Here is a 12,475-nt window from a genome sequence, read left to right on the forward strand (position 1 = left end):
GATGAAGAAAAAGCCTCATTATTTGGCTTGCGTCTCTGGTGGCTTTTTCACCCGCCTTTATACAAAAGCTGGTTTCTAAGGAAGGGGCCTCTTTTTTGGATGAAGACATTTCCGTGTATTTTCTTCAGGGCCATTATCCTGCAAATATCCGAGTGCTGAACTTGGAAGGTCACAGTCCTGAGTTTTACGAAGGGTCCAGGCGACCCCAGCGGAAGGGAGGGGTGGGTACCACGTCCTGTTCCATGATGTAGCCTCTCCTGACCCCTCCTCTTCTGTGGCCCTTTCCACAGGCACTGTAACCATTCAGTTGCATTTCTCTTCCTCAGCTAGCGCTGAGAGGGTTTTTAGTCTTTGTATCCACAGAGTTTGACAAATAGAAGCATTCAATAACTGAATGAGGAAAAAAAAACACTTGGCTTTATTGAATATTTGGTTTAAAGGTTAACCAAGAAAGCTGACTTATTTTTGTTCACACTGCTGAAAACAGTTATGTAATGTAATGGTTCAAGGTTTCACCTTAGCAAGCAGAGTGTTTTGTTTATTTTTATTTATTTTATTTTATTTTTTTGTGTGTGTGTGTGTGAGCAGAATAGATATAAATTGGATTCAGTGTGCTTGGTTCTGTAGGTTGTGGTGGTGACTGTCAGTTCCTACCGTCTAGTTTTGCACTTTTTCACATGTAGACTATTTGTTAGGATGTTTTTGAATGTCTGATGACCTCCTTTGTTCTCATTTTTCCTTCCTCTCGTGTGCCACTCATTATCCTTTATTTTTATCAATTAACTTACATTTATTTATTCACATGGTTTTGAAATAGCTAAGTAAATGATGGTGCCATTAGAAGTCTCCTTTACATTTCTAATCCCCAGCTACTCAGTTTACCTCCCCTAAGCCATACTTAGCATTCTTTCTAGAATATTCTTTCAGAGATATTGTGTGCACATACAAAACTACACAAGTAGTAGCATGTAGTTGTGTAATTTTTTAAACTCAGTTACTTCCAGGGGCGCCTGGGTGGCTCAGTCGGGTGAGTGTCCGGCTTCGACTCAGGTCATGATCGCACATTCATGGGTTTGAGCCCCACATCAGGCTCTGTGCTGACAGCTCAGAGCCTGGAGCCTGCTTCAGATTCTGTGTCTCTCCCTCTCTCTTCCCCTCCCCCACTGGCCCACAGTCTCTCTCTCTCTCTCTCTCTCTCTCTCTCTATCTCTCTCAGAATAAATAAACATAATAATAAAAAATTTTTTAACTCAGTTACTGCCTCTATCATTTTCTTCAATAGTATATAAAAATTTTCCTCATCTTGTTTTTTTTTAATGTTTATTTTTGAGAGAGGACACACACAAGTAGGGGAGGGGCAGAGAGAAAAAGAGACAGAGAATCCAAAGCAGGCTCTGTGCTGACAGCAGAGGGCCCGATGTGGGACTCAAACCCACGAACCATGAGCCAGTTGCTTACCCGACTAAGCCACTCAGGCTCCCCCTCATCTTGTTTTAATGTCATACTGTTCCATCTTGTGGAAGTCCCTAATGTGGCTACCCCCTCCCTTATTAGTGGATATTTAGATCATTTCTAGTCTTTTGCTAATATGCAGGCAATGCTGTATTAAATGATCCTATATCTTCACCGATCACATGTGCAAATATATCAGTAGGACAAATTTCAAATGGAATGGCCTGGTCAAAGAACATGTGTGTTTCCAACCCGGTAATTCGCCTTCTCGAGGGTCATGTGGATGTGCACTTCCACCTACAATGTATGACCATAGCTGTATCCCCATCCCGCCACTCTTCTAGTGTGTTACAAAGCTGTTTGATCTTTTTGCAATAGGACAGGTCAAAAAAAAAAAATGGTATCTCATTTTCTTCCTATGATTAAAGTTGAGCATCTTTTTAAGAAAAAAACAATAGGTCGAGGAGACATTTTTAGTTGCTTTTCCATGACCTGCTCTTTCTGTCCTTTCCCCATTTTTCTGTGGATTGCTTGTCTCTTTCTTAAGGATTTGTAGGAACCTATATACCAGGGAAACAAGTCCTTTGTTGTGAACGTTTTCAGTTCCAATAACAGTTGTGAACATTTTCCCCACGTGGTATTTGTTTTTTTGTTTTGTTTTACGTTCATTCATTTTTGAGGGGCAGAGAGAGAGAGCACAAGTGGGGGAGGGGCAGAGAGAGAGGGACACACAGAATCCAAAGCAGGCTCCAGGCTCTGAGCTGTCAGCACAGAGCCCGACGCAGGGTTCGAACCCACTGTGAGATCATGACCTGAGCCGAAGTCGAATGCTTAACCGACTGAGCCACCTAGGTGATCCATTAAGCATCTGACTCTTGATTTTGGCTCAGGTCATGATTTTGCTCATTGTTTGTGGATTCAAGCCCCACATCAGGCTCTGCGCTGACGGTGTGGAGCCTGCTTGGGATTCTCTCTCTCTCTCTCTCTCTCTCTCTCTCTCTCTCTCTCTCTCTCTCTCTCTTCCCCCACCCCCCGTGCCCCTCCTGTGCTCTCTCTCGAGATCAGTAAAATAAGCTTTAAAAAAATTATTACTTTGATAATATGTCGGGGCTGCTTCTCCCTTATTATTCTTCCTTTTTGGAGTTTCCTTTGTTATTTTACCTCTATTTGCTTTCTTAACAAATCCACGACTGTAGGTATTTTATTCAGTATCTACTTTTTAAGCACCACGTTTGTGCTGAGCACTGCCCTGGATTCTTTACTAGAAAGGAAATGCGGGATATGTAAGATGCTGTCCCAGATCAGACTGCAGAACTCAGAACCCCATTGAGGAGGAAAAGCACACACAGAAGGCAGCTGGGGCTTCTGCGTGTGAGCCCCTCGCTCTGGAGGGCTGGGTGAGCAGAAGTCCCCATGCCAGCAGGTGAGTTAATTGTAAGGAAGGTCTCTGTCACTAAGCTCCAGAGCCTCTTCCTCCGAATGACCTCCACTGCAAGTTCATCTTGGAGAGTGGACTTCAAGGATAGGATACTTTGGGTATCAGAGCAGAAAGAAAACAGTTACATTGGGAAGCTCAAGCTTGTGGTGCAGGAGGGTATTTTCTGGGGACAGATTCTGTGTTATGCCTGCACGTAACGTTACTTGAAACCTCTGGCAAAGACCATTAACCATAGGTCTAGAATGCAAGCAGATTGAACCGTCGTCATGCATTGCCCCTAAAATCTTTCTCATTAGCATCAACGTGAAAAATGAGTATAAAGATGTCTTGGCATCCGTCATTCTGATTACTCTAACTCCCCCACAAGCGAGCTTGAAACCCATCATATATTTTGATCATATGCAATATAATGGGAATATTTTTACAGGTGGATTTTAATACATGACATGGAATCCGGTGTTGAATGGCTAGGATGTTAAGAATGTTTTCCATTTTCTCTTTGGAAATATTATTTTGCAGTTTGGAATGACAGCCCTCACCCTTGACTCCTTACCGCACTTTCCTGTCTTCCTACTTGACAGATTGGCTCGACCTTCCATCTGCCCTCTGCACTGAGGGGTCCTTCAGGACTTGGCCTTGTGTCCTGTCCTTTTCTCTCCACTTCCTCCAATTTTCCCACTCATCTCAGAAAACGACCTAACTAGTGATACCTTCCAAGTTCATTCCCCCGGTCTGGATTTCTCTCAGTGACTTGCATATACTGCTAGCTGTGTGGCGTCTATGCTCAGATGACAGTGGCCAACGTAGAATCTTTGCTTCCCTCCTCCCCCCACCAGCCCACTGTACTCAGGAAATGGCATGGCCAGCCACTGTGTTTTCCAGAGTAGAAACTCAGCCACCTAGGATTCTTTTCTTTCTTTTATCACTCCCACATTCAGCCCCTCTGCAAGTTCTAGCAAGATCTGCAAACTATATCTCTAGCGCGCCCACTATCTCCATTTCCATGGCAACCCCACCCCCCCAGTCCAGGTCATGGGGATACTAACTGCAGCCAATCAGATGCAGTAGTCCTTCCTCCCCTGTGTCCTTGGTATCCCTTAAAGTGAGGATGAACCCTTCAAGCCGTAAACCAGATCATGCCATTCCTCTGCCTAATACCCTTCAGTGGATTCCTGCAGAGTCTGAAATGAAATCCAGTCTGGATACCGCAGCCAACAACGTCCTGCACGTCTGATCCCTATTTGTCTCTTTCAGTTCATCTCCTTCCACTCAGCCCCATGATCATTTAGTTTCAAACACCCTGGTATTCTTTTATTTCCTTAAGCACACTAAGCTTTACATTTTTTTTCTTTATGTTTATTTATTTGTGAGAGAGGGAGAGACAGAGCATGAGCAGGGGAGGGGCAGAGAGAGAGGGAGACACAGAATCCGAAGCAGGCTCCAGGCTCTGAGCTGTCAGCACAGAGCCCGAGGCGGGGCTCAAACTCACGAACCATGAGATTATGACCTGAGCTGAAGTCAGACGCCCAGCTGACTGAGCCACCCAGGCGCCCCAAGCACGCTAAGCTTTATAAAGCTCATGCCCTTTCCCTGTCCATTTCCCCTGCCTAGAAGGTTCTTCTCCTGGCTGTTGATGGGACTGGCCCCCCTTCTCAGGAACTTAGGCACACATTTTCCCCAGTGCCCACATCTGCTGTCAACTCCAGTTTATTCTTCCCTGTTTCATCACTTGTTGGTTTTTCAGAGCAGTGTCCACAGACATAATTACTTTATCAAATTGCTTCAAGTCTGCTCTCTTGACTTTGTCTTTCTTTCCTGGTGAAAGTTAGCTTCTCAGAGCAGACCCTCTGTCTGCTGTAAATGCTGTTGTACGGCTAGCACGTAGCACAGTGCTTGGTGCACACTGAGTGTTGAGCACCCTGGATATTTAGCAAATGGATGAATAAGCAGCAGGTTAGGCTGGGGATTATCTGCAGAGTAGAATAAATTATGTTTGTTTGTTTGTTTGTTTCCTTAACCTTGGCTTTGAAATATGTAGCGTGATCAAATGAAGCGAAAAAAAAACTCATTTGAGGTGTGGATGAAACCCCTTGTAGTAAAAAGCAACTACGTGATAGAAAGTTTTTCTGGGGAAGTTACTGAAGAAGAATGTTCTCTGGACTTCCTAGGGAGTTGCAAAATGATGTTGCTGTAATGCCTTGGCATTTAGTAGGATGTGTTCTGTACACATTTGAAACATGGCATAGATTCACTTCACTTGTATTACGCTTTTGTATGCCCAACTTCCATGAACATATTTAATTAACATTAGGACCTATGCAGTGATTAGGATAGTCAGTATTAAATGAATCGTAATAAGGCACTTCATTAGAAAGTACTTATTGTTCTCTGCTAGGTAGACGTGGCTCCTGTCCTCAAGGAGCCTCACAGACAAGTGGGGGTGATAATCTTGCAAGGAAATCCTTACTGTTCCTCTGTGGTATCAATAAGAGACATATACAGAAATCATGGAATAAAGGAGGGAGTTTTTAGATTTGGCTAGGGCACGCACAATGTCCTAGAAAGAAGTGAGCGTGGAGTCTTGGTGTTAAAGGGGTAAGAATCTGCTAGGTGGGAAGACTTTGCAGCCCATGGAGCAGAATGCACAAACACACGGAAACACTGTTAAGGTACTGTGTTCTGGAATTTCTGCACCCAGAGGGAGATAAAGGTAAGGGAAATAGGTGCTGAAGTTGAAGAGATAGGCAAAACCAGATCGCAGAATGGGGGACTTTGAATGGCTTCCATCTTGACAGCAGGGGGCTGATATAATTGATATTTTTACCAAGGCAATTAAAAGGTGGAGGATAGTTTTTGGTAGAAGGCTCTGGTAGTGGAGATAGAAGGCATAGAGGAGATCGTCCAGGAAGGTACAGAGTGAGAGAAGCGTCAGAGATGGTCCTCAGGAGAGTAATGGCATTTAGCTGGGGAGGGAGGAGAAAGGTGGATTTTTTTTTTAAGTTTATTTATTTATTTTGAGAGAGAGAGAGAGCGCGTGAGCATGAGTGGGGGAGGAGCAGAGAAAGAGGGAGAAAGAAAATCCCAAGCAGGCTCTCTGCTCAGCACTGAGCCCAACGCGGGGCTCAATCTCACAACCATGAGAGCGTGACCTGAGCTAATATCAAGAGTTGGACACTTGAAGGAAGGTGGATATTTAAGGAAAGAGAGATGGATCCTTTGGAGTGGCAGCAGATGGGGGTTGGGGGGAAGCCATATGTCACACAAGCCAAGAGATCTTTTTAAAAATTTTTTTTAATGTTTATTTATTTTTGAGAGAAAGGGAGACAGAGCACAAGTAGGGAAGAGGCAGAGAGAGAGGGAGACACAGAATCTGAAGCAGGCTCCAGGCTCTGAGCCATCAGCACAGAACCCGATGCAGGGCTCGAACTCATGAACCGCGAGATCATGACCTGAGCCATAGTTGGGCGCTCAACCGACTGAGCCACCCAAGCGCCCCAAGAGATCTTTTTTAAGAAGGAAGGAATGATTAATGTCAGGTCAAGTAAGAATTAAGATGGAAGGACTGGATTTCATAATTAAGATGTGTTTACTGACCTTCCCAAGAGTCCTGTTAGCAGGCTGATGGTGGCAAAAGCCATGTGGGCATGCTGGGGGATGAAGGAGAACAGAAAATATCACCTGTGGCACACAGAGCTGGGAGTGGGGGGTGGTAGGAGGGATTGGAGGAGGGGTTCTTCTTTGTTTCTTTTCCTTTGTTTATAGTGAACCATCGAGATTTGCACTAGCTGAGAGAGGAAGCACAGAAACCAGATTTTCCATGCAGAACTGGTTTGGGATATAGCATTGCTTTGGATTTTTCCTTATCGGAAAATAAGGGGAGAAGGGTGAGATGTGGTGTGATGGTGGCCGAAGTAGAAAGTCGAGGGCATTTCTGATATTGGGGGGAAAGCATGGCCTTCAAGGGGAAAGGTGATTATTCAGAGTAGGTGCTAGGGAGGATGGGGGAATAGTCCTGTGTGAGGCTGCGGGTTCAGCTGAGCCCGAAGGCACAGGTGGCCCCAGTCCATCTGCAACACCCTGGACAGCAGGTCACGGCTTGGAGGTTACCGGGGTGGGCCCACCTGCATGTAACAGCAGGGAGGGCAGCTGTGAATGTGGTGAGGTCACAGTTGAAGTGATGGGCACGAATGGCAGGAACCAGCCTGGTTCAGGAGGGGAGTAGCTGGGAGGTCTGAGGAGCAGGTGCATTGTGAGTGATGGAGGGAGGGCCAGTCCTGGAAAGATAGGAGGCTCTTTGGGAGCAATGTCAGAATTCTCCCATCTAGCTTGGCATTTCTTCACCAGTTACCTGGGAAGGTACCTGTGCCACATTTATGTCGCTGTTGCCCAGAACAGAGCGTGGAAAGCCTGTCTTGGAATTTCTCTCTGAATCTGTGGCACAGCTTAGGACTACCTGGAGGCTTGGTGACCCTGAGCCCTTTTGGGGATGGACTTGACATTTTGCCAAGTCATCCGGAGCTAAGTTGGGTGAAGAAAATAGACAATCAAGCTGGGTAATATCATTTTCGGTAGAAATGGAAATGTGGATTTAAATAATAGGATTATTTTTCTTATGTGACTTGTGCCACGCCCTGACAGCAGGTTCTAAAGAGGACAGTGGCAGCATCTTTGGAATGTATATAGCCTCTCAGAGTGACTAGTTTGAGGGTGCATTCTTTTGGATGTAAACATCTCAAGAGATTTGGGGATCCCCGACACTCGCTGATACGAAGTTGAGCAGACTTCTACCATTATATCCATATAATCTTTTTGTATCTGTTAGATTGAAATCCTTTATGTTAATATGGTATTGGAAGGGGTGAGACTCAACAAAAATATTTCTTTTTAAAAAAAATTATTTATTTTGAGAGAGAGAGAGAGAGAGAGAAAGAGAACGCAAACACGTTCACCAGTGGGGGAGGGGCAGAGAGAGAGAATCCCAAGCAGGCTCAGTGCTGTCAGCACAGAGCCTGATGTAGGGCTTGATCGCATAACCGTGAGATCGTGACCTGAGCTGAAACCAAGAGTTAGACGCTTAACCGACTGAACCACTGAGGCATCCCTGAACAAGAATATTTCTGTAGTCAACTTGTCCTGCTCTGTATTTGCGATCTGTTTCTTTCCTGGAAACTGGAAAAAAAATGTCTTCATTGTCTACTAGCATTTGTTCAAACTTTGAAAGTCCCCAGCTGAAAACTTAGGATAAAGGCAACACTCAAGCCGTTATGTTGCCAAATGTAACTTAATTTGTTAAAATTCGGTATGTGTATGAGAGATTCTGCTGGCTGTCCATCTCCTCGAGGTCCCAGGAAGAAGTGTGGTACATTTTGCTGTCAGACTCTGGTCCTTGCAGAGTAACACTGATAGCATTACTGGGATAATAACATGGGGAAAAGCTATGCCTACAGAATAATTAAACTAGAAGGGGGGTTTGTAGCCAACATGGGAAAATCGCTTTCCTGACTCTACAAGAGCAGAGTAGCTGGGCTCCAACTGTAGAGCAGACGAGCCCTGCCCGCCTCCGTTGCGAGTCAATTACCTGAGAATGCACTGTTCTCATTTTGGGTGGCATTCCTCTCATGCTTTCTGCTTAAGTTGGCTACTTACCAAAAGGCAAAGAATATGTCATCTCTTAGTGGGGGAGCTCCACTGGCATTCTGGCAGACGGGTCTTTCTTGCGCGTGGGACTCCCAGAATTACAGCATGTGTGGCACCCCTGGCTTCCTGGCTCTAAATGCCAGGAGCCCCCACAAGTCGCTGTGCAGTCAGAAATGTCCCCGCACATTTCCAGATGATGCCTCTGATTTACAGACTCCTAGAGCCTGGTGGAGTCGTTTACCGAGAAGCCAGGGAAGATGCAGGAAACATTCTTTTCTGTCTCTTCCACTGTCTGCCTGAATGTGTGTCTATCTACTTACATATCTATCTCTCTCCTTTTTCTTTGTTATTTTTTTCATTGTGGCATGAGGAATGACAGAAGTTGTTTTTTTAATTTTTTTCTTTGAGTTTATTTATTTTGAGAGATAGTACGAGCAGAGGAGGAGGAGGAGAGAGAGAGGGAGAGAGAGAATCCCAAGCAAGCTCTGTACCATTGGTGCAGAGCCAGATGCAGGGCTTAGTCCCATAAACCACAAGATCATGACCTGTGCTAAAATCAAGAGTCTGATGCCTAACCTATTGAGCCACCCAGGCGCCCCAGAAATGACAGAAATTTTTTTAAAAGAACTTTTATTAAAGAAAGATTGGAAGGGTGCCTGGGTGGTTCAGTCAGTTAAGTGTCCGACTTCAGCTCAGGTCATGATCTCATGATTCGTAAGTTCGAGTCCCACATCGGGCTCTGTGCTGACAGTCTGGAGCCTGGAGCCTGGAGCCTAGAGCCTGCTTCGGATTCTGTGTCTCCCTCTCTCTGCTTCTTCCCCGCTCACACTGTCTCTTTCTCTCAAAAATAAATAAACATTAAAAAAAAAGAATCCTTACAATATTAAAAAAGAAGAAGAAGAAGGAAAGATTGGAAACAAATTAATAATCCAAGCAAAGGCTAAGGGAGAACAGAAGAAAAGAGAAGGTAGATCAGTAGGTGGAGAAGCCAGAAGGAATGTTTCTGCCACACTTGTCTGTGGTCCCTTGTGGTTTTCTCCCCAAAGCCAATTAAGATTTCCTATAAGAACGCTCATGTACAGTTGCATTATAGGCCATAAGCACCGCAGAGGCACCGTAAATAGATTTCACTGAGAACGTGGTTAGAATTGAGGAAGGGATTAGATCCAGACCCTTGATGAGGAGAACAGACTGTTCCTAAGGCAAGTCCATTCCAGCTTCATCAAGGATGGGGTGGGGTGCCTTGCTGATAGGCGCAACCCTTTCTTTTAAAATGATGTGATTTACACGATCATCCAGGAGCACTGACCCCGGAATAACTTCAGCTCCTGTGTAGCAAGTTTCTCATTTTAATTTTTGCAAAACCAATTCTCCTTTTGCGCCAATACCATTTTCTAAAAATAGCGTACCTGGCTAGCATTTAAAAGTTAGAATCTTTACCTTGCCATGATTGCTAAAAAGTCACCTGTTATGTATTTTTAAAATCTGCACTAACACGTTGTAGACCGTTCATGCCATACTGAAGCTGATTTTCTACTTTATTTTTTCAGTTGTTCATGGTGGACAATGGAGCAGATGACTGGAGAATAGCCATGACTTATGAGCGTATTTTCTTCATCTGCTTGGAAATACTGGTGTGTGCTATTCATCCCATACCTGGGAATTATACGTTCACATGGACGGCCCGGCTTGCCTTCTCCTATGCCCCATCCACAACCACCGCTGATGTGGACATTATTTTATCTATACCAATGTTCTTAAGACTCTATCTGATTGCCAGAGTCATGCTTTTACATAGCAAACTTTTCACTGATGCCTCCTCTAGAAGCATTGGAGCACTTAATAAGATAAACTTCAATACACGTTTTGTTATGAAGACTTTAATGACTATATGTCCAGGAACTGTACTCTTGGTTTTTAGTATCTCCTTATGGATAATTGCCGCATGGACTGTCCGAGCTTGTGAAAGGTAAGTTTGTTTCTTTTCCTGAGAACGTAATTTGCCATATGGTGTCCTTGGAAGTGGGAGAAAGAACATGTTTTATTTAGACCAGAGGCACACATAGAGACTCACTCTTGAAAACTTTGGATTCTCCACTGGGCTTCTTTTAAATGAGCCTGACAAAACGTTGCTTAACAGTTTTGCTTACAGTAATGCCTCGGTGATTATGTATTTTTCTTTCTGATCAGTTTTCAGTAGAGGGCTGTCTTTATAACCTGTGGCAAAATTTGGAAACCTACAAATCTTATAGGAGATTTCTGCCTGAAATGTGTGTTCAATGGTAATACCGAATCATGTTGGTGCCATATTGGTTATAGCATAGATTATTGTTGAGACAGAAATCCAGTGGAAACATTGGATTCAAGCTGTCTGAACTTCAAGGAATATCTCAGTGTGGTTTGTCAGTTGTAGTCCTTATTTATAATGGTGTTCATGGGATTGTTGATAAGGAGCTTATAGATATAATATTTGGTTTTTATTGAACTCAACAGTTAGTGAGACTGGGAAGTATTTGTTTTACTATATGAGGTGCTGTGGTGGTTTAAAGCTAGACACACATTCTCAGAATTCAGGAGTTTCCCAGTGAGGCTGACTGAATTCATTAGTAAATAGTGTCAGTGATATTAACCTTGTCATGTAACAAACAAACAAAAATAGATTTGTTACATAAATAGAAGGAACTCTATCATAATGATGGGAGAGATCTCATGTGATCTTGGTTGGGAAAATCCAACTTGAAATTAGCAATAGATAGGAGCAATAGATAGGAGCAATTTCATGGTTTATAGAACTGTTACATATTTGGATGTTCTTTGTAGTAACCAGATTTTTTTTTAATTTAGCTTTTGAAAGTCAAAGTTGTATTATATATATTATATTATATATTATAATATTATATATTACATATATTATTACAGATAGATAGATAAAGAAGAAAAATATCTGTGTGAGAATTGTTGCCAAAATAGCAAATCTATAATGCCCCTTCCCCATTTCGATTTTACAGAAGCAATCACTTAAAGTTTATTGAGCCAGGTTTTTGGTAACTGCTTTTCATATTTCTAAATGATATTGCTTATTTTGCTACCACTAGATTTTTTTATCTAGATTTTTATGAAAGTTGGGGTTTGAGGGGTTTTTTCACACATGCACACCCCTTTCATGACTCTACCCCCAAAAGGGTAATTGCCATCTTCCCTATACATGCTATAAATGCCAATGATCTACATTCCACACTAACATTATTGAGTATATGATCTGCATTTGTAGTTGAACAGTATAGTATGTTGTTAGCATCTTGATTTTTATTTTCCAGAAATCACCTCCATTATATAAATGCTCTTCTGCTAGATTTGTGTATATTGAGCAATCTATCAATTTCAGCTTGAAAAACAATTCTTGCTTCTAACTTCCTTGTCCATCATGTTAGGGATGTCCTTTGGCTTCTTTATATGCGGCATATGCTTTATATGCTGTATATGTAAGTCACAAAATAAACTTTTTCTTAAAGTTTATTTTACTTATTTTAAGAGAAAGCATGGGAGGGGCAGAAAGAGGTGGGGGAGGGAGGGAGGGGGAGAGAGAGAGAGAGAGAGAGAGAGAGAGAGAGAGAGAATCCCAAGTAGGCTCCATGCTCCAACTCACAAACCATGAGATCATGACCTGAGCCGAAGTCAAGAGTCAGACGTTTAACCAACTGAGCCACCCAGGCGCCCCTACTCTTTTTCTGGAACCTCATTTCTCCCTTTGTCTTTACTTATTCCTTCATTTTGGTGGAATTCTTCCTCCAGTAGCTTTTAAGAAAATGTGGGGGAGAGGGAGATTTTTTCCAGAGCCTACATGTGTATATATGGCCTATCTTGTCTAGTGCTTCTTTGATAACTAGGCTGGGTATGAAACTCTAGATTGGAAATCATTTTCCCTCAGAATATCGAAGTCTTTATTTT

The 12,475-nt window shown here is 43.2% G+C and overlaps 1 protein-coding gene across 1 annotated transcript in view; it reads left to right on the forward strand.

The window, feature by feature from the left end:
* KCNN2 (potassium calcium-activated channel subfamily N member 2) overlaps positions 1–12,475 on the forward strand; it is a 159,052-nt gene that overhangs the window by 36,361 nt on the left and 110,216 nt on the right. The window contains exon 4 of the mRNA XM_047861190.1: positions 10,078–10,496. Coding sequence (XP_047717146.1) covers positions 10,078–10,496 — 419 coding nt within the window. The remainder of the gene's footprint in view (positions 1–10,077; positions 10,497–12,475) is intronic.

Source organism: Prionailurus viverrinus, chromosome A1, assembly GCF_022837055.1.
Source record: "Prionailurus viverrinus isolate Anna chromosome A1, UM_Priviv_1.0, whole genome shotgun sequence".
Classification (NCBI taxonomy): Eukaryota; Metazoa; Chordata; class Mammalia; order Carnivora; family Felidae; genus Prionailurus; species Prionailurus viverrinus.